We start from the raw sequence: 27,784 nt of genomic DNA, 5'->3' as shown, positions 1-27,784 counted from the left end.
CAGCCACTTCCTCAACCATTTTATAAACCTGTCACCTTTCCTCATAGAGGAGTTGTTCCAGTCCTTTGATCTTTTTGGTTGCACCTTTTCTAGTTGCATGGTATACTTTTTTGTGATGTGGCAACTAGAATTGTGCACTTCATCACCTGCTCTCCTATCCTTTTGGGGACATTACACAGTAAGAAACCCCTTACAATTGCGTAATCTACAACCACCAGGTTAGAAAAGCACTATCAAACTACGTTAAAACAACTTCTAACAATCGCGTGTCTTCAGCTTTTAGCAATAGTGCCTTGGCTTTGCCGTTGGTTTATTTTTTGCATGTACCACTCTTAATATTTATATAATAGAGTCCGAGCATCCCTTTGATATTCTGCTCCAGAAAATGCTCATTTGGTGTTCCTCGGAGGGTGGGTTTCTTTTAAATAACAAAGGACTTGGTGTGTTTGAAATCCTAAGGAACAGAAAGAAGAACTGTTGAGATCATTCAGATAGTTGTAGAAGATTTTGTATCCATTCACCACCAATAATCATGAAAGCACCCCATATAGCATTACAGCAGGAGTAGCAAACATGGTGCAGACTCCAACTATCCCTAACTATGGGCAGTGTTGACTGATGCTGATGGGAATTGAAGTCCAAAGACATCTGGAAGGTCCTGTGCATTACATAAGGGGTAGCTAAGCCTGCGGCCCTCCAAATGTTGGACTACAATGTCCATCTGCATGGCTGATGGGAGCTGAAGTCCAGCAATATCTGCAGGACCACAAGTTATCCACCTCTGGTTTAGCAGTTTTCTGTGTCATCCATATCGCTGTGAAAAGAACTTTACCCCCTCCTACAAGCTAGCTCACATATGTGAAGCAAGCACTCTTTAATCCATGCATCCCCACCTGAGCATGAGATCAGCTGAATAAACCTCAATGTGGACTGTATCCTAAGCTTGTTGCCATTTCAGTGGTTCTGTGCTGTCATTATGATGGTAAAAAAATAACAACAAAGCTTCCTCCATGTATACAGCCTGATTCCCACTGAAGTCGTCCCCCCACCCCACCCCCACCCCGTGATCTTATATGTGGAAGGGAGTTTGGTGAAAACCATCCTATCTAGCCAGCTCTCACGGTGTCATGCAGTGTGAAAAACATTAGTATGGCTGCCATCTATAACTGCTTTGTGTGTCAACACTGATCATACAAGTCAGGAGTGGGGGGAAACAACAGTATTTAATATGTAATCTGGGTAAGGCTATAGAAATTCATGAACTTGCCACTAGATGGAGACGCACCTTCCTGAGAGTTGGTATGTATTCAGTACTGTATGTAACAAGACTGCTGGAAATAGCCTCTTTCTGGCAAATGCTCCTTTCCATAACTATAATGTATAGAGGAGCGAACAGCTGAGTAATATGCCAACAGAAATAATCTGATGCATCTCTTGCTATTCTCTACTAGGTCAGATGGGACATTATATGGGACATAATTCAAAACAACTTTCTGTAAATAATAGCCATGCATAGTTTTCTTCCCTAATATGCTAGCCACCTTTTTATGGGACACTTTTATATGGAAGAATGTTCAAAGTTAATTCCCTCCTTGCTCCCTGCATCTGAATTGCTGCAGTCCAGTTGACCATTTTGTCTGGGTGGATAGCTGTGCTCTAAGCCATTCTGTACTTTAGAGTTGTGGCATGAGAAACACAGGGAAAGTACATTATCTCCACCCTTCCCGAAGCAGACATAATGGGTGAATGAATCCTGCCAGTGCCACTACCGCATGGATACAGAATGCTCACCTTTTCACTATTTGCAGCTTTGTTCTTCCTGCTAGCAAAACAAAAGTGGGAGAAAGTATACTGTTATATCTGGGCATTTCATGCACCTTGTATAGAGCTTTGTTTTCCATACATTCATGTTTCTACTGAATTTGCTTGTTAGTTTGTTTGTTTTTTAAGTTTGATTCAGTGCTTAGAGCAAGGATAAGGGAACCTGTGGCTCTGCAGATGCTGTTGGACTCCAACTCCCAGTATCCCCAGCCTGCATGGCCAATGGTTCAGGGATGATGAGAGTATAGAGTTCAACAAGAACTGGAGGGCCACAGGCTCCCCATCACGGGAAATTTGCCTGCATGTAAGAAGTCAATTGTATTATTTCTAAATTTAGGGTTTAACATTAAATTAATTTTTGTCTAACTGTTACAGAAAAAAAACCGACAATATCACATTATAAATCGCATTATAATTGAATTAAACCCTATACTATTTTTCATTTAAACATACCGGTAAGTAATTTTATCCAGATACATCTGTTACATGGGTTTCAAAATACAGTATAGACAATATTGCTTTACCAGCCCTATAGCAAAAGTAGCTGTTGCATTGTATTCTTGTTAACAAAGAAAACATCAGCATATATACATATGAACTTTGAAAGAAATTGCCTTGTACATTTTCAGTGAGGGAAGTACTGAATGTGTACGGTGTTTAGTTTGGTTCTACTGAGAATGCACTCATTTAAATCTGATCCACTGGTTTCAGTGAGTCAGTTCAGAGAAGGGGGTTGGACTAGATGAACCTTGGGGTCCTTTTCAACTCTACAATTCTATGATTCTATGGTGGAATCCCTAATAAGGAAAAGTGTTCAAGGCCTCCTTATTGCTTCTTAAAATTAGTAGCCTCTATTAAAATATTAGCCAACTGACCCCAGCTTTAGATATTATAGGCTAGGAAATGAAATGGCTTGGATCCAGATTTTGCTCCGGCTAGCAAAAGGGGGAAAGGGAATTTCCCCCCCCCCCTACATCCCCTTGTGCTTTCTGAGGAAATGCTTCAGGGAGTTGTAACAGGCAGACATACAAGCAAAACAGTGAGGGAGATGGTACTGGAGGGGGATTGGCAAAAGTTGCCTCCTCGCCCTCTACTGTCAGCTGGATCCTTCCATCCAGGATCAAAAATCACCTGTGGATGGAAGGAGAAGTTTTGATCCGACCCGATATAACCGATGCAAGGGATTGCACACAATAGTAGTTTCCTTGGATCAATAGCTGCAACTCTAGTTAATGTTTCAGCTGTTCAAAAGTGGCAAACAGAAAGGTAAATAAATATACTTACGCTGAAGAATGTGCTTCTGGGGGATTAAAAAAAAACAGGAAAAGAAAGATAAGCAAGTGTCATTCTCCATACTTCACGCTGCCTAACTGCACACTTTACAACATTCTATCTGGGACAACTGCCATAAAAATATGATCACATATTTCCTTCTGATCTTGCAGAGATTTACTTTCAGACAAACATCACGTTTTCCAGATATTCCCAATCAGATCACCCAGCTAAGTGTTAATAAAAGTTATATGGCTAAAAGATTTATTACAATTTAAAGCATACAATTTAATACAATTTAAAGCATGCATTTCCATACATTCACCCACCTTTTATGTAGTTCTCCTTACTCTGTGAGAAAGATGTGGTTAAATAATTTGAAGCTAATTATATTATGTGATCTGTAGTTTACTTCACTGCTTGATCTGATGTAGGCTTGTGACTAGATGTTCAGTCACTCCCTCCTGCAGCTCACTAGATTGCTGCATGTGTGAAAAAGTTTGCTGACCCCTGTTCTAAAGTGAGAGAAAAATCTTTTGGGGACAGGGAGATGCACTCTCATTGTTACCCAGCAGAGGGAGCTGGCTAATCAAATTCTGCAGAAATGTCATATCAAAACTTGCATCCAAAAATCAGCAACGTGGTATAACGGGCAGAAACCATGGTGTTTGAGCTTTTACTGAAATACTGTCTACATGTACTGACTGCCTTTTAGACAACTGAAATATATTTCGTTGCATATTGCAAATGAACCCACAAGAAACTGCTGTCTTTTCTGTGTGCTGATGGTTTTTTTACAATGGCTGTGGAAATGTACTAAACTTGACTCGGTTGCATTAAGCCCACCTCATATGCAACTTCAGCAGCAGCTGGGAGTCCCATGCTTCAGTCCCACACTGCGCCAGTAACATCAGATACAGAGAACAGCAACCATTGTGAAAACAACAATTTCTTTTCCATGTGAATATTGCCAGGTAGAAATCTCTTTGCTTGGGAGCTGCATTGTTCTCATTTCCCATGTGGATCTTCCATACAGTTATATGCCAACTGGCATGAAAGAAGACCATGAGAACAGGTTCCCAGCCTGTTGCACTGATGCCTGAACTGGCTGCAGGTATCTTGGCCTTAAAGGGTACCTAAATCTAACACCTTGTGAAAAATCCATCGAGGTAAAATTCTGCAGTCTATTGTAGATTAAGATTTAGTGTACTCCAACCCATGACTGTTTGTTATTGAATGGTAGTCACAGGGGCAGCCTGTCCCATTTTGCCATCTGAGGCAAAATGGGAATGTGGCCCCCTTGTCCCCCTGTCACTGTGCCCTCCCCCCTCCGATTTCCATTGGTGGCGGAACACCACCCTTGCCAACACTTATCAAGAGGGAAAGCATTCCACAGTGCCTTGACACTCATCTTCTCCACCCCAGGGGCAGGGTGGACAAGCGGCAACACCAAGTACCAGAAGTGGTGGGGCAGGTGGGATACTGCCTTTTGTGATTCTGCCACCTGAGGCAGCTACTTCACCCTGCCTCATGGGTGGGCTGGCTCTAGGTAGTCAGCTAAGTTTTACTCAGAGTACAGTCACTGAAATTAATCAACATGACTAAGTTAAGAGCATTAATTTCGATAGGCCTACTCTGGATAAAACTTAGCTGAACCTCGCCACAAATTGACCAGTTACAAATATAAAATACCCAACATTGTTTAAAGGGGGGGTGTCAGAAAGCAATTCTAGATTTTCTGAGGGAAATTGCAATATTTAGACATTTTGCCACCAGCTTAAAGATTAAAAAAAATTAGAGCCTTCCAATAAAGACTCAGAATATTGTATATCATAAGTTCTCTACCCACCCTCTAATAAAAACTAGGTTGAAAACAGAACACGCAACGCTGATTCCGACTCTGTTATTACAAGGGCAGCATCTTTTATTTACAGGAACTGTTCATTATCCACCCACATGGAAAAAACATTAGCTTTCAATGCAGACCAAAAGTACTGCTTTCTGGCAGCTGGTTCTGCTGTTATTTCCAAGACTAAAGTTGTCTTTCCTTTTATTTTCCTATCACCCCCTTCCATCTGGGATGTGTGCTAGCTCTGCTCCAAAACCACCTTTGCTTCTACCGGCCCGCAACCGCACACAGTTCACAAATATTTAAGCACGGGGACTTACTGATCAATCAGGGAAGGATGTAGTTTCACTTACTTGAAAAGTAGCCCTTCTTTTGTGCATAATATACCCCGAGACCACAGGAAGCCATTATCAAAGCCACAATGACCACCGCAGCAATGATGCCACCTACATTAAGGTCATCTAGAATGGAAAGCAAAACAAATAAAATTTCAAATTGGAGGTTGAGTATAGAAGACAATATTCACGATATATATACACTCTCAAATAGGGCATGGTATAGCCCTGGCAAGAGCGTCTGTTTGTTAAACTACAATAACTATGGCCGGATAATCACTCTACACAGCTGGTCCAGTAACAGAAGTTAGTGAAAATATATGCTCCCTGTGTTTCCATCTGCAAAGGTGCATCTAAAGGCATTTCAAGTTGCAATCCTCACTACCCTGGATCCTTCCTTCTAAAAATGGTGTTACACTGACCACTTGGATCTGGGGAGGCCACCTTCTTGTGGCGCAGCTGGGGGAGGTGAAGTTCACCTAGTGATGCCCACTTCCAACCGCATTAGGCTGCCAGGTAAGGATGGACAACTCTTGCCAAGCCAATCAGAGGCAAGGGTTTAGGGGCTGTGACCTGCCCACTCCTAGCCTATTTAAGGAAACGATTTAGGTGCAGGCCGTCCTCTTAGGTTCCCCCCCCCCCCAGTATATATTTTTAAGAAAACTTACTTTAAATTGTGGCAGTGTCCTGTAAAATGTATTTTTTGCTTAAAATATTTTCTCTTTTTTATTAATCATCCAAACTGGCCCTTTAAAGATGTGCCACATAACCGAGTTTGAAGCTGGAAGGTGAGCTAACACTTTTTAGTTTCCTAACTCTGTCCTGTAATTAAGACATTCTCATCTCAAGGTTGGTTGGTCACATTGGAATTTGACATTTACCAACTTGCATTCGCTTCACAGAACATTTCTGAGGCCGTCCAACTTTATTGTCAGCTTCACAGTAGTACTCTCCAGTGTCATTCTTTGAAACAGAATTGAATAGCTGGTAGAGAGAGAGAGAGAGAGAGAGAGAGAGAGAGAGAGAGAGAGAGAGAGAAGTAGAATATTCCAGCTTTTTAAAAAATGGGAATGAGCAGTCAAAACTGAGACAACATTTCTAGTACATTATGCCATTGCAGCATTATTATTATTATTATTATTATTATTACTATTACTATTATTATCACCAACATCATCAATGAAGTGGATTTAGAATACAGTTGTACCTTGGAAGTCGAACGGAATCCGTTCCGGAAGTCCGTTTGACTTCCAAAACGTTCTGAAACCCAAGTGTGGCATCTGATTGGCTGCAGGAAGCTCCTGCAGCCAATCGGAAGCCGCGGAAGCCCCGTCAGACATTTGGCTCCCAAAAATAGTTTGCAAACCGGAACAGTCACTTCCAGGTTTGCGATGTGCAGGAGCCAAAACGTTCGAGAACTAAGCTGTTCAAAAACCAAGATATGACTGTATGTCACAGTTTTCCAGATTGCAAAATGATTGTCCAGTCTGACAGTGACAACTGATCTAAAGGATGGGAGAAGGTGGCCAAAGGAGTGCCAGCACATCAGTATTTTTGGCCAAACTGCTTTCAACCTTTTTTGGGGGGGGGGGGGGGAGAAATGAAACAGTTCTGAAAATCGGGGTGTAGCAGAAATAAGAGGTGCTCATGGAACAAACATCAGTTGGGTTTTCTGCAGGTTGACATTTGTTCCAATTCAGCAGTAAATAGCAGGTTTTCCTGAGGAAACCTCTTAGATTCATACTTAGAAATCGCCAGACAAACTGAAGTGTGGATGAGCCAATTCAGTTACTGCAGTAGACATTTGGTGAGATAAGTACATATCTCTGCTTTGTAAAATATATCCCATTTTCCTAACATTTTCTCATACTCGTCAATCTATTTTATCATCCTATGGGTGAATCAGCAACACATCATACTGGTGCTGAGCTATACTGTATATCAAAAGATATACAACCTTTAGGATGCAAGGGGACTGAAAGAGGTCCTTTTTACTATATCTCTGCAACTGTGAGGCTAAAAACCCCAAAACAACACAGTAGGGTCCTGATACTATGTTGAATTTCCTCAGTACTACTTAGCCTTTTCTTGGCTAAGTAAAGTCCAATGATAAGTGGTATTGTGCAGGGGTTCACTAACCAGAGTTCCAGTTGTAGCATTCATGGTGTAAGGAAGTCTCTCTTTTTTAATGCTCCGCAATGCTGGGCTTTCTGGCAGAAGAACACCATTCCTATACCATCTGTACTTCGACGCAGGAACACCATTGTTTTCTTTACAGCGTAGTTCCACTACTGTCCCCGTCATAGCTGAGCTGGGCACTTCACAAGCAGGAGGAGCTGGTGGGACTAGGAAATGACATGATCTGTTTCAAAGTAAAATATCTGAATGGCTAAACCTGCCTGTTTGCTCACAAGTTGCTCTAATAAAGGCAGCCAGACTGAGTGCTTTATGTATCACATTGTATGCGTACTGTTCCTCGCCTCTGGCATTGTCCAATAGAAGTTTGATGTAAGCCAGTGTTCAAGATTTTTCAACAATGAATCAGCAAATGTAATATAATCATTAGTTGTAAACGAAATACTGATCTGAGGTGCATTATGTCCAGACTTTCTATTCCACAACTAGAGATAAATTATAATCAGTTGTATCAAACTAAATAATACTACTCAGAGTAGACCCACTGAAATCAATGTACCTAGTCATGTATTTTCAGTGAGTCCACTCTGGATACAACACCATTCATACATTTTAAATAATCTATTTCAGAATGTCTAAAATTAGTTCCAAGCTACTTTTCTCTTTACAAAATGGTTGGCTTTAAAGTCCGGTTCATACCATTAATTTAACGAAAAATATCCCAGGCCAAATGGATGTGTACATTTCAGATAACAGTAAAATAATGATATAAAATGAAACATTATTTTTAAAGAGGGTTTATTTTAAAGACAACACACACACACACACAAAAAAGACTGGGTACTTTATTGTACCCCTTCTGTAATCCGGTGGCAAACAAAATGTAAGAAGAAATGTAGCTGTACTACTGAATAGAGTTACCTCAAAATAGCTTTGTTTAGATTCTTACCCAACACTAAGAGAGAGACTATAACTTCCCCTATTTGTTGTCCATGTTCTGTGGATGCACTAATTTCACAACGGTATTTCCCAGAATCCTTTCTAGTCACATTTTTAATGCGGATGCTTGATTGCACTGTTTCTCCTCGATTTTTAAAATCACCTGCAAAACAATCAAGACAGAGAGTGATGGCTAGAAAGGAACTTCCTCAAGTTTGCTTTATAAATGTATAGAACAATTAGGGGGGGGGGAGAGACTGGTTTTCCAGAATACAATGCCGGTTTGGCTTTCTACCTGCCATTCCCTACAATATTTATTTTCTCCCGAAGACCCTTCCAAGACTACATTTCAAATGAGCTAGTTTACTAAGGGATTTGGTGTCTCAAACACATATTTCACATGCAATTTCGATATATTGTAAGCTTTCATACGTTGCAGCAGAATGTTTTCAAATGAGAACTATCAGCCACTATCAGTTATACAGCTGTTACAGGCACAAGTACCCTGTTTATTATCAATGCCAATATTAATCCAAATGAAGGCCTTTGTGGGTGCCATGATTCCCAGGCACTGAGTTGGCAACCTCTGTTATACGGTATATCCTAATCATATTACTCCTTTTCTGGGGGGGAATTGTCAGAGCAAAATAGCAGCTGGTGGTTGTCAGGATATGTTTTGTGGTTGCTGCCACAGGGCTGTGACTGCTGGCAGTATCCCCCCTTTAATTCCTCATCTCCTGATTTCCCACCCCATTATCTCCCCCATACAGATGTTTAGAGCATACTCAAAATGGCACCACTGAAAGCAGAGGAGCCATTTTGTGCAAGACCTAATTTGTGACTTAAAGGCAGGTTCACACATGAGATGCATGCTTTTCTCCTTTCTCCCTCAAAACCGTTACAACAGCAGACAGCACTACAAGACAGAGTAAGCCAAGATACAGATGGAGTGGGATGCTTGAGTGTGGATGTTAGCTGTTTGAAAAAGGGTTAGCCAGGACAGTCAGGAACATGAATGGAAAATGGAGGAAAGCCACATATGTGCGACTTTGCCTTTCAAGTGTTTGATCAACCCTTGGGACAAAGGATGGGAGATTTTCAGTGACACACAAGAACTCTACAACAGCAGAATGCAATATGTATGTTCTGTTAACTAGTTACTCCACACACAAACACACACATACAGGGAATGTCATTCAATTAAATAAATCTTACGTCAGACAGTCAAATCAATTTTATTTGATTTATCTATTAAGTCTTCAGAAATGTGCCTATGACTAAAAGGAACCCACTTGTTCAGCAAAGTAGGCAGCAGCTATTTCTGCAGTTGATTGTGATGTCACAATCATGGAAATGGCTGCTAGCGCTACAAGCTCAATCCATGAGACTCGGGTTCAAATGCCCTCTCAGATTTGAAGCTTGCTGGGTGACCTTGGGCCAGCTGGTAACTCCTAGCTTAACTTAACTCACAGGGTTGAGTGAAGATAAAATGGAAAGAACAATGTACATCATCCTGACCTTCTTGGGAGCAGAATTGGATAGAACAGTAAAAAATAAATCCATGTACAGTGTACATCCTGTGGTTTCTCCATGCAATCCTGAACATGGGAACATTTCACATGGAGGAAACAAACCCTCAACAGCACAGTAAACACACACAAATATATATGTAAGCATTTTCTTACCAACAAAGGAACCTTTAAAGTAGACGAATATAACACCAGTTTTGGTGATTTTTTTCCATTCTACTCTTGTAGTCTCCTTCCCTTCATTGTGTTTACAGCTTAGAAATGCCTCTGCAAAGGGGAAAAATACGTCATTGTTTGTGCTCTGAGTTGGCATACACTACAAACAACTGGCACACTTTCAGAACTAACTTTTGTAGAATGACTCTCCAGATTAACGGTCCATATACATTTTGTGTTTGTGTACACTGGGGTACAGAATGCACAAGCTTCTCATCATGCCCAAAGTGTGCACCCATTCAGGATTTTGGCGCATAACCCTTAAGATATCTGGCCCCAAGCCTTTCAGATTCTGCAGGTGGCATGGGAATTTTACACAAAGAAGTCCATATAAAAACACACCATGGGGGATGAGAAGTGCCCCTAAGTTTACAGCAGTACAAAAATAAATCCAAAGAAGCCATGCAGTTGCTAAACATCAGAAAAGCTAAACATCAAGAGCACTAAACAAGTTGTGAATCATCAAGCATTTTACAGTCTTCATCTTTCTCACTAAGACCATGTTGATTATTCATCTCTAAAGGCCAATTGATACTCAAGAAGCAAGGAATTTGAAGGAATTCATTGGCAGCAGGGCTGGCCCATCCATGAGGCAAGGTGAGGCAATCAGCTCAGGCAGCAGAATCAACACCAGCAGCAGATCTGGGCTTCAAGAAAAGGATCACATGTAGATTTTTATTCACCCCTTGTTCCTAATGTACAGCTTCACTCCCGCCTTTTTCCCAGGCAGGGAAGGGGCGCTATTTTGTGCTTCACCTCAGGAACCAAAATGTCTTGGGTCAGCCCTGATTAGCTGTGTTCACACATGATGGTAAACCATGGTTAACGTGTACTGTGAACATGCAGACAGGCTCCCACTTTGCTCCCTCTCCTATCACAAGCAGGAGCAACAAACCACAATCTCTGATTTAGGATTATGTCAGAACCAAGAATTATAGTTTGCTTGACTCCAAACAAACTATGATGTAAAGCCAAGGTTCTTGGCTTTCTGACTGTGGTCTATTAGTGTGGGGGGAAACCCACAATGTCTCAACCTGCAAAGGTAATAGTGGGAGATGATCTTGTACCCAATAGTTTTTACTCCCTGTTTATGCACACATGATGTGTGTGTACAGTGGCAGGTACCAGCAGTGGCCTGGCCTGGCTCCCCATAATTAAAGTCTAACTCAATGTAAAGTCTCATTTCTTCATTCACACCTACAACTTTCCATGTTGCAAATGTTCAAAGAATAAGAATGAAAGACATACAGTACTTAATGACTCTGCAATTACACATTCTGAGCATAAAAGCTGCTACAAGGTTAGGTGGTGAAATTGGCCAGCTATTATGTTATATTATTAATGCCTGCAAATTGTAGCAGGACACTTTATTCACACACGCACTATTGTGGCCATTTTGGAAACTTTCTCAATCAATTAGATGTAACCCCATATTGCTCATGCAATGTGCATGTAAGCCCCATATGACACCACTCAAAAGAACATTTGTTGCATTTCAAAAGCATGTTAAAAGAAGTTCTAATAATGGGATCTTCTCCTGCTCCAGGAAATCATAAACAACATTCATATGACAGACTTCCACAGCAAAGCAGTGGAAATGCGCTTGTTTCCGAAGTTGTGATTGAGCGGAATAGGTGGTGTCTTTCCTGAAATGTCTGCATCAAGTAGTCTTTTCTTAATGTTTTATTATGCTTTTGAGAAAGAAAGTTACAAGACCACTGTGTTCTATTCTTACAAGTATTTTCTTTGGCTGATTCTCCTATTTCTAATATTATAGGATTAAAAAGCGAGGAGAGGGATATGGGATTTCAGAATTACAAATCTTTCCTCAAATCTGCACAGTGGGGAAGATATTTTGTTCTTGTTCATGCAGCCTTTTCAAAGATGGTTTCTCCCTGGCATTTCTCCAGGGGGGGAAAGGGTTCCTAAACTTTTATATTTGTATTGGGAGAAAGATAAAAGCACAAAACTGTAGATGACAGGGACACACACACACACAAATGAATAGCTGACATGGGTGGTCACTCAAGAAGAAAAACAAAAATGCAAATCTGAGCAGGGTGTGGATGAGAGAATTGGCAATAAAGATAAAATGGAATGTGGATAAGGACAGATGGAAATATTTCTGGGGGGGAAACAGTAACAAATAGATCCAGAAAAGACATAAGAAAGAAACTGTCAAGAGGAAGTACAATGTCTAAAGATTCATCTTCACTTTTGTTTGTAATGTGATTTCTAGGAATAAGTCTGGGAAGTTTTTCTTTTGCTCCAACACTTTCCCCAGGAAAACCTGCAGTTTACTGCTGAATCAGAACAAACATCAATAGGGTTTTCCGTGGATTGATGTTTGTTCTGATTCAGCAGTAAACAGTGGGTTTTCCCAGGGAAAGCAGCAGAATGAAAGAAAAACTCATCAGACCCGTGTGTAGAAATCATGCAACAAACGTTAAGTGTGGATTTAATATTTTTCAAATCAATCACAGCAAATGCAAAGCCACTAACTCAGAAAATGATAGGACTAACACAATTACTGACTCTTCCATAGAGGACCCATGTTCTTTATTTCACATCGGGTCGTCTATATTTGTTACAGCTGAACAAAGTTGGCACACTGTACTAGTTCCCATTTTGTTCTGGCAAGGGGAAATGCTGTGGAAGGGGATAACAGCCTAAACGATGCCAAGTGACCTTTCTTGGCAGTCCACAGCAGAACAGCCAATAAAGATACTCAAACAAAACAAAACACACATGGGTGGGAAATGAAAAGAAAAATACAGAAAGAGAGAGCGAGAAAACATTTGTTCACAGATTAATTGTTAAAACAGACTCAAAGCACATGATTCTGACAATAACCCAAAGCTCTACAGGGTTGTGTACAGAGTTCCATGCATTGCAAGTCCACGTTCCCTTTATAGCTTCTTCTCATTATATTAAAGGCACCTTGTTGCTTTTGTCTCCATGCCACATGTCACGTACATGATTTTAGAGTCATCGCCTAGCTTTTCATATTGACCTCTCTTGTCAATGAATCCATGCACATCTGCAATGAAGTCTGTCTATGATAGGTGGGGGACCTCAGACCTGCAGCCAAATATGACGCCCCACACTCTGTATCTGGTCCATGGGATTCTCCTCAACTCACACACCCTCTCTAGCTACACCCTCACACCCCAGGCCACAGCCCTTGTCAGCCCTGCTTCACACCTTCCTTGACTGTTTTTGCTGGGCTAGAGTAAGTTCTTTAATTCTGGTTGTGCCTCTTGCTTGTACAAATGGAGGACAGAGAGGGGTGTGAGAGTGTGTGAAGAAGCTAGCCTACTGTGCAAATACAGAATTCACATTTATCACTCTGTTTACTTTTGCCTCTGGCCCTGCCCATCACTGGCATCTGGCCCCTGGAAGGCTGCCCAGCAGGAAATGTGGCCCCCAAGTTGAAAACGTTCCCCCATCCCTGCTGTTCATGTTACAGATAATTCTGGAAGCGTTCCTGGGGGCACATTCCATTCACGAAGGGCAACAGCCAAGTCTGTACAGTTTTACCTTTACGCTGCATGAATTGTGACCCTAATGAACATTCTCTGTGGCTGTGCACGGGTAGAGAATATTAATAGTATGTGTACAGAGGCCTGGAGCCAATCCTTCATATTTCCTACCCCCTAGGTTCACAGCTTGAGCCAGTTCTTTTGTTTGTATTTCAAAAGTTTCAGAAACCGTAGGTACTAAGCATAGGTCCTTATAATTAATGCCCAATAATTAATGAATTTCCCCCCAATTTGGCCCTGTAAAACGCATTTGCGCCTCACTTTCTCTCACAGAAATGCAAATAATCCATTTACCAGTATTGTATAACAATTTTTAAGTGACGTTAGGCAGAGTGGGTTAAAATCAAGAAGAGGTGTATAGTGATAGAATTTTTTTAAAAAAAGTGGTATGATTAGAAAATTAGATCACTTGAAATTCAGAACATAAAAGAGGGTGTTTCTAAAAGGTTTCTCCCCTAACGCAGGGGGGAGTAACATGCCTCCATTACAGAGTTCTAAGAGTCCCTTTTCCCTGGGCTCCAGGGCATTGGAAGCAAGCAAGCAGTCACCATGAGTCCACGGTACATGTTGCCTAGAAGGACGAAAAAACAACACACTCCAAAAAAGAAAAGCCAAACTGAATCTGAATATTCCAGCAAAATAAATTCAGTAGTGGGCAGTGTGGTGGGACATAGAAAAAGCTAAGGCCTTCCCAATGGCTGCCCCCCTCCCCAGAAATTGGTTGGATTCTTAATATTATAATCCTAGAAATCTTTTCTGTAATTTGTGGGACGCTCCCAAAGAACAATGATATGGACTTGTCTGTTGAAACTTACCCAAAGTGGTTACAATGTGACCCATGTCGAGCACTATCAAATCTTAATGGTTTCAACTGATGGGGTTAAGCATTTATTGCAATTTCACCCATTAAAATCAATGGAACTTTAAAAACTGTTAAGTCCTGCTGGATCAGATGGGCTGCAAAAAAAAGGGTTGTTCTGAAATCTCAACTGTATGTTGTTGTTGTTTTAAATATATATATATTTGGATTTGCCCCAGGAAATAGTACAGGCTGGCATTTTGATGCCAATTATATTGTATAGACATTGCAAAAACGTGAAACATCAGTTTCACACCAAACACCTGTCTGGAAGCACCCACAGGTTTGTATGTAACAAAGTCACCCTGTTCATGCAAGGACTTCTGCTTATGCAACCAAAGTTATTCCTGCTTTTCTCTCTCTGAACCCGCCCCACTGCACATGCACACAAAATCTGCTCCGGAGGCTTGGGAATAAAATAGATTTGGGGCACTCAGTTGAGGGGGACAAATGGGATTACTTTTTTAAAAAATACAATCCAGAAACTTCATTTTGTTGCCACTGTATCACTCCACTGCACTTTTATCAAATAGCCTTTTAAAAATTCATTTCCGGACCTTCACTTATCCATTGATATAAGACGTACACAGTCATACACATACTGTACCCTCAAATTCGTTTGCTGTAACATCTTTCGTGTCTGTCTCTACGACAATTCCATATGCTTTATAATCTGAAAGGGAAAAGAAATCCTTTACATTGCAATGTCCATTCACTGTTGTTGTTTTTTTTAATCAAATAAATGTCCTCTGCAGTCATACAGTTGGGCTGTTTGCTTAAATCATGTTGCCTACAGTTAAGTTTTTTTAACCATGCATGTGCAAATGTATTTCAGAGTCCTATTCTTCTTTTAATCTACAAGTGTGATTCTTATTTCCATACACCTGCATCAGTGCCAAATGTCCACTGTATTTTAACTCTAGGTACAGTTCTGGATTATAGTATTTAACCATCAGATGAAACGTAAATTGCCCTTAAAAGGATCACTCAGGTTACAGCAACACCAGGGATAAGCAGTTTTTTTTTACTGTTGCACTACACAGCATCCTTTCCCACAATTCTCAACATCGATACTTCAACCAGCTAAAGAAGGCAGAGGGAGGGGAAGGTTATAATTTTCATGTTATGACTACAGCTCAACAATGATTCTAAGTTGCGCGGCCAAGTTGTGCAACTGGAAATGATATTCTCTGGTCTTTTCGGGGGAAGACTGAGGATTATCCAATAGGGATGGTGAAAGTCTTGAGAACCTTTCAATTTAGGGTGCTGCATTTCAGATCCCATATTATGATTCGCTCCCATTTACAGCTCAAACCATGCCAAATGTGGTGATTCCACATGGAATATTAATATAAGCCCTCCCTCTAATGACACTCTGCATCTGAGTGTGCTAACAGCTCTGTTGGATCCAGGCCAAGTTTGTTGCACTTCGTTCCCACTGAAACCAGTCTGGGCTGCATGCATAAGGCTTTTTGAATACCAGCAATTCATCTAAAGGTTACTGCTTCTAAAGATGACTACACGTTTTCATCTAAAGTTCTGAAGCATTTTTTCTGGCTACCCCTTCCCCACTATTTTTCTACTTTGATCTAACATAAATAAATTATCTAGGAAATGTGTGCATGTATTTGTGCATTAAGTAAAATGTGTGTTTCCACTATGCAATTTTTCCATTAGTCTTGCTACCGCTATTAAATAATATAGGCAGTTAAATTAGAAGGAAATAAATATACATATATTCAAAAATCAGCATTTTTTCTACTACTATTCTTGCTGGTTGCTAGTAAGTACTCTTCCCCACCCCCACCTCCCATTGAAATGGTTTCCTGTTTGCCATTTTCTGGAGAAAAAACAGATGCATGCAAACTTTCACCTTTGTCTTCAGTTACTTTGGAAACATTTTTAGGAACTATGGGTGTGTTCCAGAATTCTGAGCAGAGACATTTATAAAAAAAACGTAACTGGAAGAGTCCTTATACACATCACTGAGAATTAAATAACAAGAAAGCTCAGACAAAGGTGGGGTGGGGAAATTTTGACTAGAACTTTTCAAAGCTAAAACAATTTTTTAAATATATTTTTTGCAAATCCAGTAGGGCAGACCTCACATGAACCACCTTTCTGAGTGCAATACATGCACACACAAAATCACACGGAAGGTAAAGCATTTTTTAATATATGTATTTTAAAAGCATCCTGGACCTGAGATGTATGTGCACTGTTCTTGCAGGCTTGGACCTTTACCAGCACACACTATCAACCACTAGGATGGGGAAGAAATTCCGCTTGGTTTGGATTTTAATCTGGATCTACCCAATTCTCACTTCCCAAAAGAGCAAGTAAACTGAAGCACAGCTATCCTTTGTAATTCACAGTCCTGCATATTTTGCAATGCAGTTAACCAAACTCCCCCCCAAAAAGGTGTATTAAAAATGTGCATATCAGGGGAAAACATACACAAAATGCATTACATTGGTGAAAATGCCAAAGAAAAAGACACCCTATAAGGCAAAATTGCATGCAAAGTGTATATTAAGAGAAATCTGCACTAAAATACATATTTTCAAGAGAATTTTTTTTTTAAAAAAAAACCACCACCACAAACTGATATAGGAATGTGGTGAAATGAATTTAAGACGGAACCGGGGTGGGGGGGGGTGGGGGGTGGAATGAGAAACTGAAATTTCAAGACCCATCCAACCTCATTAACAACTTGTTTTCAGTGTGAGTTACACTGAGTTCCTTGAGCACAATAGTACTACATATACCTATGAATTAAGGACACAATTCAGTAACAGAAAAACTCTGAAGATTCTGCACAACTATCCTTTTTCTTCCCACAATGCTTTTGATTTATAAATTGAATAAATATTTTTCAGATTCTTTTGGTAAGTATCAACAGGATAAAAATGCCCAAACTTAATTTTGAACCAGGCTTGAGATTTTTGCTGCCTCTTCTGTTTCTTGGCAATGAATAGGAAAATGGGGGCCAGGCATCTTTTAAAAAGCTTAGTGTCTCACAAATAATCGACTTACACTGCTATTGTAAGAGCTGCACAGAGTTTATTGACATAGCAACAAAGTTATTGGAAATGTTGCCAATTTATGAAGCCTAAAAATGCAAATGTTGTCCAAATGGCTGCAAAACTAAAATGCATCATGTCTTTAATTTTTTTTTTTACAGGAATGCAAGATCCACTAGGATTGCAAACCCTGTTGCACCTTTGTACAACACATGTATCATGCGTACGATAATTGTGTAGAGGAAAGAATTTTGTGTTGGTGCATGATGTGCTGGGGAAAGATACAGTGGCCAGAATTTCCTCACCTGTACAACAGCTACGGATATAAGAACTACTTCCTCATTTGACTATAGCCATCCTACACACTGCCAAATTGCTACACCTCCCAGGTACTTTGTGTGTGTGCACATGTGCGTGCAGAATGCTACTTGTACAATCGGGTTTCCCTTTCTTCTCTCTTCTCTGCACAACCTCATAATCTGCTCTGGGGCATGGAGTTCTCCAATTCCCTGGAGCAGATTTTGACGGTGCATGGGAAACTGAAGAAAAGGAGAGAAAAGTCCCATTAGTGTAGTCTCCTGTGCTAGTGGAACAGCAGTATTTGATGAAACCCCTTGACTAGATTATGGAAGCCATCTGGGCCACAGCACAGAGGCTCTCTGGCTTCAATACACAGTACACTGGACTCTGTACACGTTATACTGCTCATACCATTGGAAACATCAAACCCAGAACAGCTTCTTCAGAGGCAGCAACCCACCAGACGTCTCTTCTACAGCTACGCCATGGAAGATGCTTTAACTAGACTCGAGCAAGGCTAGCCAATATGGGGCCCTTCAGATATTGTTGGTGCACTGGTAGTGTTGTGTATTGATTCAAGGGTTGTCATATCTGTATTACTATTGTCTGTATTCACATTAGGGGAAAGTAACTGCCTTCCTGTTCCAGAAGGAACAGCTACTATTGGTTCATTCAAGTTGCTGCATTTGGATCCTCAGTCTTATTGGTTCCCACCAAAAGGCAGCTTTGTGACTGCTTGAGATTGTTCTCTCGAAAATGTATCCTTTCTAGCCAGATCCCTATAAATGTAGCTTCCCTCTCCTCAGTTCCCCAGTCTTGTTCGCCTGAATAAAGAGTGTTACATAAAGAAGCTGTCTCCTGCCTGCTATGTCAGAGAGCTGGAATCACTTGCTGAAATCATTATCCCCACGCTACAACAAGTAGTCAGTAATTTATCAATTCCAAAACAGACTGCAGCCAAGCTGACTCTGTTACATATCTTTAGGTGCCAGGCAAAAACAGACCTCTTTTTCCAGGCCTTTGGCTAATTAAATAATCTAGGGCCTTTATACCTTGGATGTTGTTGTTGTTGTTGTGTTTATTATATGTGATTTTTGCGTTTTTATATTGTAAACCACCCTGTGATCTTTGGATAAAGGGCGGTATAGAAATGTAATAATAAAAATCATAATAACTAAGCAACCAAAATGTCACCCACTACATCAGGGATTGGGAACATGTGGCCTGCCAAGCATTGTTGGAGCACAACTCCCATCAACCCTGACCATTGGCCCTGCTGCCAACATTTGAGGAAGCCACATTAGCTGTCCTTGAAGGAGACATATGGGGGACTGAGCATTGGACTATGTGCTTGCAAAGCATGTGATCCAGTGTGGAGCTACAGCTTGCCTTCCGCAGGCATTGCAGAGCCCTGAACTGTTGTTGGAATCTAGAATTAAACCCTTAAAGTTTTACATAATAATGCAAAAACAACGTCATGTAATCTACCTTTTTTAAAATAAATAAATAAATTTAAAAACAGAAAGCAATGTTTGTATGATAAAGATCAACTGGCACCTTTTGTAGTAAGCTAACAGTTGCAAACTTTCAACTCAAGCCTCTTGCCCTTATTTAGGTCTTTTTAAAAACAACTGTTTATACAAAAAGCGAACGCACACAGGGCAGATAGGATACAGATGACACAGAACAATGGCAAGGCAAACAGGAAAACGCACAGCAGCACTGCATTTTGCTCTGTACCTCATTTGTTGGGTTAACAGTGCTACTTTTAAGTGGCATCAACTGTTGCATTTTTCACTTCCGTTCTTTTATACAAAAGGAAGAGCCTGCCGCTGAAGGTGAATCTCTAAGGAAGCCTCTGTTGCTATGCAGCTCTCTGCTCCAAACACTTACAAAGGCAGTAAAGTAGAAAAACCATTCATGAATATTAGCACGCTGACCCAGGATCTTACAAAGAAGAAGAACACCAACCTTCATGGCTTTTTCCCCCTGCAGGGCTTTAGACTCAGGAAGCTGCAGCAGATTGCATTACTTCAGGTTTGCAACAAAACTGGGCAATACAAAAAATGCTGAGAACTTTTCTTTGTTCAGATTCAGGATTAGTATGTACTTAAGAGAGCCCATGAAGCTTCTCAACAAAGCAGAAGAGAATTGTACTCTACAGTACTGTCAAATGTAGCAAGACTTATCCTGGTTTACCATATTTATGTAGCACTTTTAAGTGTGCATTATTTGACAACCATTATTATCATTACCATCATAATATCTTTTTTTACAGTTGAAAAACTGGAGATTGAGAGTTAACGGCTTGTCAATGCAATGCATCCAAGACCCTGGCAACTACTAGCCTGGCAGAATTTGAAAGTGTCCATCAAGTTGGTAGCATTCTTAAAAATAGTAGTAGCTAGTCCATTAATTTCTGTGATTCTCCAGTGGTTTGACTTCACCTTTGGAGGCACACTCCATTGTCCCCCCGAGAAAGAGAGATGCCAACAACAGCTCTGAGTAGAACTTAGCTGGATACAGCTCTAGGACTCTCAAGTTTTACAATGGATGCATTCCACTGTGGTGTCTTTATGATAAATGGTTTATTTACACACATATAAAACCTGTGCCTACTGTGGAGGGGGTTTCGTGCATCACATCCCAAGTGGTGCCAGCTTCTTCCAAAAGCAGCATCAGCATCCCTGCAGCTTGCCTAAGGCCAGTCAGAAAGACAGAGAGAGGCCCACTTATCTGCATTCTTACACCTAGCTCTTTGATGCTTTGTTGTGCTAATGGATCATTACCCCCCAGGTTATTGCCTCAAACAAAACTAGCTTTGTGTTAAAAAAAAAAATCCTTCCAGTAGCACCTTAGAGACCAACTAAGTTTGTTCTTGGTATGAGCTTTCATGTGCATGCTCATACCAAGAACAAACTTAGTTAGTCTCTAAGGTGCTACTGGAAGGAATTTTTTTATTTTTTATTTTGTTTTGACTATGGCAGACCAACACGGCTACCTACTTGTAACTAGCTTTGTGTTGATTGCCTTGGATTAAAGAGGGTGGCTGATACACAACTTCTGTACTTTGCCTAGGTTAATTAACTCTTCACATATGCTAATTCCAGAGAATTAATAGCAGCCAACACACAACTTAAACACACACAGGTCTTGTGACTTCCCTGTTCCAACAGCCCAACCTTAATTAAATTCTAACACCAATTTAATCCAGAATTCAAGGTGTCTTGCACCCATAGATTCATAACAGTACAATTTGAGCTTATAAACTTTGGATGGCTCTGGAACAATTATTTTCTGTACAAAGCTTAATTGAGATTTAAATCACTTCCCAACACAATATCAAAGTAATTTGCACCTTGTGTGAAAAATGCTATGAGGAAGATATCTCTCATTAATAGGTGTAATCCTGATTTATGGAAGGATCTTGGGACAGGGAAAATGCAGAGGGGGAACCATTTCTAAAATTATATTAAGCCATCAAAACAGAAACATATCAAATCTTCCAATAATCACATCAATTTGAAATCACTACAGTGTACAAGTAAAGGTAAAGGGACCCCTGACCATTAGGCCCTGTCGCAGACGACTCTGGGGTTGCGGCGCTCATCTCACTATATAGGCAGAGGGAGCCGGCGTTTGTCCGCAGATAGCTTCTGGGTCATGTGGCTAGCATGACTAAGCCACTTCTGGTGAACCAGAGCAGTGCATGGAAACGCCGTTTACCTTCCTGCTGGAGCAGTACCTATTTATCTACTTGCACTTTGATGTGCTTTCGAACTGCTAGGTTGGCAGGAGCTGGGACCGAACAATGGGAGCTCACCCCATCACGGGGATTCGAACCACTGACCTTCTGATTGGCAAGCCCTAGGCTCTGTTGTTTAGACAACAGCGCCACCAGCGTCCCTCAGCGCCACCTGCATCCCTCAGACAGTGTACAAGTACAAAGTACCAAATCTGCCGGGAATTAAAGCTTAACAAACTTACTAGTCAGATATCCGACATATTAATACACATTGTTTTCACAGCTGTGTGGTTTGGCTTCACCTATCTGTGTTCAACAGTTATTGGGTGGGGCATTTTTCTCCACTTCCCCCCTCTTATCTTCATTGAAGTTATATTTATCAAGAGAAAATAAAAACAACCCCCCCCCCATATGTTTCATAACCCTCCTAAAAAGGAATGAATGTTTCGATTCCTTAACCAGTTTGATGTGGATGTTTGAAGATGTTGTTATACTTTTAAAGCATATCTTCAATATTTTCAGACCTAGGGCCGACTTTTAACCCAAACATGCATTTGGGGAGCCATTTCTTAATCTTTTACCATACATTTGCAGGGTGGTAGTGCTCCTGTTGCAACCCACCTTGGACCAGGCTGTGACCCACGAGTTGAAGACCAGTCCTTTGGAGCACTGTTGTTTGTTAATGGTTGCTGGGAATTGCTCTGTGAGGAGTAAATTACAGTGTCCATAATTCTGTGAGGGAAATAATGTGCTTTGAATGTGCTTTAAAGGCAGTGGCCGGTGCCAGGTTATTTTGAACCCTAGGCAAGACTAACTACATGCAACTCTCCCCCAAACGGCTAACTTCAATTTTCAAAAACAGGTTTCTTCTAGAAAAGATGAAAAGCACAAAATCTGAAACTGCCGAATTTATTTTGAATTGCAAGATTAAGTTATCACAACAATGCCTGATTATCTTTCTGAAATACAAAAGAAAATGCTTTAGCGCACAAATCATTTTGAATAATCTTGTGAATTGCGGTATAAAATTTTAAGTCTCTTAAAAGTTTCAGTTTCAGGCACATCAAAATCTCACTTTTTGCACCTTTCCCTTTGCATTTCCCCCCCAACAATTCCTTTAGGTCAAGTAATAAATAATATAGTTGCCAAGCCAACGAGTCTCTCTTGTATTTCTTCACACAACATACAACCAATATGTTCGATATACATATTTTACTTCCAAGTCAACCACCTAAGGCACATTTATCAGAGAGCAGGTTCCATTAAACTTTAGGTTTAGTCCCAAGTGAGAAGTTTAGGTTCATGGTGCATTGCTGCAGAATCCTATACTTGGGAGTAAGCACCACTGAACTCAGTGGAACTTCAGGTGTGCTTACTTTACAGTCTTAGACTACAGTGGAGTTAGTTCCCCCGACAGTGCTTTTCACAGCTTCCCCCACTCCAGTTGTTCACATCTGGGCTTCAATTTGTGTGAGTATGGATTTACAACCCAGCACTGGAAACGCTGTGAGTCCACAGTAATCAGGGGAGCAAATCCAGTCTTAAGGATTGTGTGTCACAGCTGCAATCTTCCATAGGAATAAGACAGGCTTCCTTAGCCTCGGCCCTCCAGATGTTTTGAGACTACAATTCCCATCATCCCTGACCACTGGGTCCTGCTAGCTAGGGATCATGGGAGTTGTAGGCCAAAAACATCTGGAGGGCAAAGGTTGAGGAAGCCTGGAATAAGTCTTATAGCCAGATCCTAGGCATGTTGCCTCAGAACTTAAGTCCCACTGAGCTCAGGTGAGCCAACTCGCAAGTAAAAATGTACAGGATTTCCCCTCTCCTAAACAAAGTAGAAAAATAAAGCCAGATTTCTATGTCTCAAAACTGCAAAACAAGGCTTTTAGCCACTTTTAACACACACTTTAGAATAGGGCTGGGGAAACTGAGGCCTTTGCAATTCTACAACTCCCAATAGTCCTGACCATTGGTGATGTTGGCTGTGGCTCATGGGAGCTGGAGGACAAAAGCATGAGAGCCACTGGTCCCCATCTCTCAAATACCCCAAACTCCTTCTTCATAATATTTATCTTTACCCAGATCCCACAGTCGGTGTGCACAGCAATCTCCTTCCAACCAATTCTCATGCAAGCTAAGAAGCAAGGCAAGTGTCAAGTGACACGCCCATGCACCTTAAACGCGGTGGGTCTGACGCCTTGGGTTAATGAGCATCCTAAGATTGCAGCTTTCTCAATTAAAGCGCGCATAGGGAATTGACACCAGTTGACCCCGGTGCCCTCCTGCTGCCCTGCCTGGTTAACAGACCCCCAGCAGGCGCCGCTCCGCTATAAGCCTCGGCTTCCCCGACGCGTGCGCCTGCCTCCTGGGCCGCCAGCGCGTTTCCAGCCGGCCTCGCTAATCAAATCAAATCGAGCGGCGGCCGGGGCGGGGGAGGGCGAGCCCCGTCCTCTGCTTCGCGGCAGTACAGCCTAGTGGGAAGAGTCAGAGAGAAAGAAAAGACAGCCCAGAAAAACCGGGAGAGGCGAGGTTCCTCTTCCCTAAGGTGGACCTTTGTAAGCGAAAAGAGAGGCGTCGCTCCCTGGAAAAAAACAACCAGATGCTCCTCGCGAGAAGGCGGCGGCGGCGGCGAACTTGGCTGCGCGGAGGCGAGGAAGGGCTTGGGGGGTTTTCCGGAGAGCTGAGCGCCCTCTCCACCCAGGAGAGAAAGAGGGAGAGCCGCTGCTCTACGGGGAAAAGAGAGGCGAAGACAGAGAAGCGACTTACAGCCCAGGAAGCCCAAGTGCCAGAAGAGCAGCCAGAAGACGCGGTGGCTCGCCATCTTCGCAGCAACAGCTGGCTCGCCTCTTTTCCTTTCGCCCCCACGAGGGAAGGGGCCGGGGCGGGGAAAGGGAGCCTGGCGACGCAGCTGGACGGGGCGGGGGGTCGCGTTCTCCTGCTCCACCCTCCCTCCCTCCGCCTGGGCTGGGCACCTCGAGCAGGGGAGTGGGACGGCGCCTCTCCTGTCGGGCCGGGTAGATGGGCAGGGGTTTCCGCTGGGTCCTAGGCGGAGAGGGACGAGCCCGAGCTGCTCAACCTCCCCCTTCCCTTCCCCTCGCCTCCCTCGCCCCCGCCCCTCTCCCCCTCATCTTTGCACATCGACGGGTGTTTCCTTTAACTCCGAGGCTGCTGCCAACTTCTCAGCAGAAGGGGCGGCCAGAAGCAGCCGAGGAGAGTGAAGGGATCGCGCTGCTTTTTGAAGGCGCTGGAGAGTGGAGAGACAGCGCTTTTTGCCGCTTTGCCGGGCAACAAGCCCATACCAGACTTCCTTGTTGCATAGATATGCCACCTTTTCCTCGAAGGAGCTCGAGGTAGCGCACGTGGTTCTCCTGCTTCTCATTAAATCCCCACACCAACCCTGCGAGGGAGGTTAGGCTGAGCGGCAGTGACTGGCCCAGGGTCGCCCAGGGAGCTTCATCATGGCCGAGTGGGGATTTGAACCCTGGTCGCCAACCAGCTCTTAGCCCGACACGTTTCACCGCTGCACCATGCTGCGTCTAGCTTCCCATTCAATCGGGTATTATTGTTCTGTGGGGGGCTTAATTTTTATCTAGCATGTTTTATTTTATGTAGTTATAGCCCAGCTTTTCTCCAGTGTGGTGTAGTGGTTAAGAGTGGTAGACTCCTAATCTGGGGAACCGGGTTCGTGTCTCCGCTCCTCCACATGCAGCTGCTGGGTGACCTTGGGCTGGTCACACTTCTTTGAAGTCTCTCAGCCCCACTCACCTCACAGAGTGTTTGCTGTGGGGGAGGAAGGGAAAGGAGAATGTTAGCCGCTTTGAGACTCCTTTGGGTAGTGAAAAGCGGGATATCAAATCCAAACTCCTCCTCCTCCTCCTCCTCCTCTTCTTTCTCCCTTTACATTTTTGCCTCACAACCCTGTGAGGTAGGCTGAAAGACGGTGACTGGCCAAAGGTCAGTCCCCCTTTTCTAAGGCCCATAAAAGAAGCAACAGGTATATATTGAAACAAATGATCAGGAGCTACCATTATCTCCTGTGCACCTTCAGTTGCATCCCATTGTTTCCAGTGAGCATTCTTGCTGTTCCTCTTAGTACACCCTGCCAGGCAAACCCCATCACCTTTGATGGTCCACCTTGCATCAAAATACATGTTAAAAATATGAGAGAGAGAGACATTGCACATACTTTTGTAAATCAAGAAACCTTTAATAAAAATACTTCAAAAAAAAACAACACCAAATTCTCATTCCCATTGCCTAGAACACCACCAGTTTCCTTTCCTTTGTGTGTGTGTATGGTGCTCCAATAAAGAAAGCAAGACTGGATTCTCTGGTCCTGGAAGACTGCGGCTGCAATCCTAACCTCTGTCAACTAGCATTAAGCTCCACTGACATCAATATGACTTACTTCTGAGTAGGCATGGTCAGGATTGCATCAGAAATGGACTAGGGATTTTAACATGTCAGAGACACACTTCAGTTAGCTCTCCAAACTTCAGCTCTTGGGAGGCAGCTATCCAACTTTGCCATGTGCTGGCACTAGTTGAAGTGCACAGTGCTGCATTGACTGATGGCGCTGGATTCAGTCCCATGCTATTTTAATGCAACACGAGAACATTTCTCATTTTAGGAACATAAGAAGTGCCTGCTGCTGCATTGGGCCAATGGCCCATCTAGTTGAGCATCCTGTTTCCATAGTGGCCACCCAAGATGCCTGTTTGAAACCTGCAATAAGGGTTTGAATGCAAGAACATTCTTCCCTCCTGTAGAATGCAGCAACTGGTATTCAGAAGCATCACTGCCTCCAACTGTGGTAGCAGAGCAGAGCCACCTTGGCTAGTAACCATCAACAGCCTTCTCCTCAATGAATTTGTGTCTGATCCTTTTTTTAAAGCCATGCAAATTGGTGGCCATCACATACTGTAACGGTACAGTTGTCTTACAAGGCTCCTCCCAATGACTTGTTCACTGAACGTTCATCCCAATTTGCTTGCACAAAGCCTGAAGTTAGACTATATCTGGACTTCATTGAGCATTCATCCTGATTTGCTTGCAGAGTGTTTGATTCGTTCATTCCCCACATTTTCATTCATTTCCTCAATACTTTTCTATGTTTCTTTTCTAAAGTGAGTATGTTTTGCTAGAGAACATGGATAGCCACTGTGGCATCCTCCAGATGTTGACAGACTGCAACTCTCATCAGCCCCAGCCAATGGTCAGGGATGATGGGAGTTGTAGTCCATCAGCATCTTGACGACACCACATTGGCCCCACCTGTACCAGAGCAACAAAGTGCTTTAATCCATTTTAATTAAAAATTTAATTATAAATAAGTTTCTATATTAATATTTTAACATATTAAGATATAAATAGGGTGGAATCCAACACTGCACAAACAGGCTTCTTTCTGTGCGATGGGAATTCATCTGCCTCTCCTCCAGCCTATATGCTTCTGCACACCCTCAAAACCTGCTCCGGAGGGCCCCCTGAAACAAATACACAAAATCCCCAAACAATAATTAGCCCTCTCTGCTGAAAGCAACTAATAAAACCCCAGAACTTAAGAGAAAGGAAAATAGCCTTAACCTATTCATAGTGAGGAAATAAAAGTTTTTCAGCTCAAGGCCTTCCTAAAGAATCAGGTTTTGGCAAAATGCCTAAAGCCATAAATTGTCTGCCACTTGAAAAAGATTTGGCCTGGATGAGAAATAAAGGAAATTCACTGCTATTGGGTGTTCCTGCACTAAATGATAACAAAAGACCAATGTTTGTTCTTGTCATTGGGGGCAACCTCTTCTCTGTCGAGGGCACCGTTCCCCTGGGGTTAACTTCTCAGAGCTAAAACTGGGTTTGGCACCCCCCTTTTCTCTCCCCACCCAACCTCTTTGCTTTCTCTCTTTTTTGTCACTCCTTCCTCTCCAACTTTCTGCCACCCACCATTCTCTCCCTTTATGTTATCTCTTCTCCCCTTGTTCTTCCCTCCTTGCCATATACATGGAATCAAGCTAAGGGCTGCATGAAATTGAGCCAAGGGCCACAGGCTACCCACCTGCCTTCTGTGGAGTAGGTAAGCCTTGACCTAGAGATTGGGGAGAAATTTGATTCAGTTCATATTTAAAGGTGAACCTGCCTATTTCACATGTTCCAAAACATTACATGAGAGAAAAGACAGCCAACCATTCTTTGAAATTCACACATCTCCAAATCTGGCAATG

The 27,784-nt window shown here is 42.2% G+C and overlaps 1 protein-coding gene across 3 annotated transcripts; it reads right to left on the bottom strand.

Annotated features, from left to right (window-relative positions):
* Positions 1-267: 267 nt before the first annotated feature.
* Positions 268-24,497, bottom strand: JAM2 (junctional adhesion molecule 2). Of its 3 annotated transcripts, none has more exons than XM_033146870.1 (10): positions 24,336-24,497; positions 15,106-15,171; positions 10,038-10,148; positions 8,363-8,515; positions 7,417-7,622; positions 6,159-6,261; positions 5,296-5,403; positions 3,106-3,121; positions 1,792-1,819; positions 268-454 (listed from the first exon to the last, which is right to left on the bottom strand). In XM_033146870.1, the coding sequence occupies exons 1-10, from the start codon at positions 24,388-24,390 to the stop codon at positions 422-424; spliced, it is 879 nt and encodes a 292-aa protein (XP_033002761.1). In that variant the 5' UTR covers positions 24,391-24,497; the 3' UTR covers positions 268-421. The 3 variants fall into 3 exon arrangements, with proteins under 3 accessions (XP_033002761.1, XP_033002760.1, XP_033002762.1); XM_033146869.1 differs by having other exon boundaries at positions 1,792-1,822; positions 24,336-24,496; XM_033146871.1 differs by lacking the exon at positions 10,038-10,148 and having other exon boundaries at positions 1,792-1,822; positions 24,336-24,496.
* Positions 24,498-27,784: the final 3,287 nt, after the last annotated feature.

The sequence above is a fragment of the Lacerta agilis genome, chromosome 4 (genome assembly GCF_009819535.1).
Source record: "Lacerta agilis isolate rLacAgi1 chromosome 4, rLacAgi1.pri, whole genome shotgun sequence".
NCBI classification, from domain to species: Eukaryota; Metazoa; Chordata; class Lepidosauria; order Squamata; family Lacertidae; genus Lacerta; species Lacerta agilis.
This window is presented reverse-complemented; position numbering and strand designations above follow the sequence as displayed.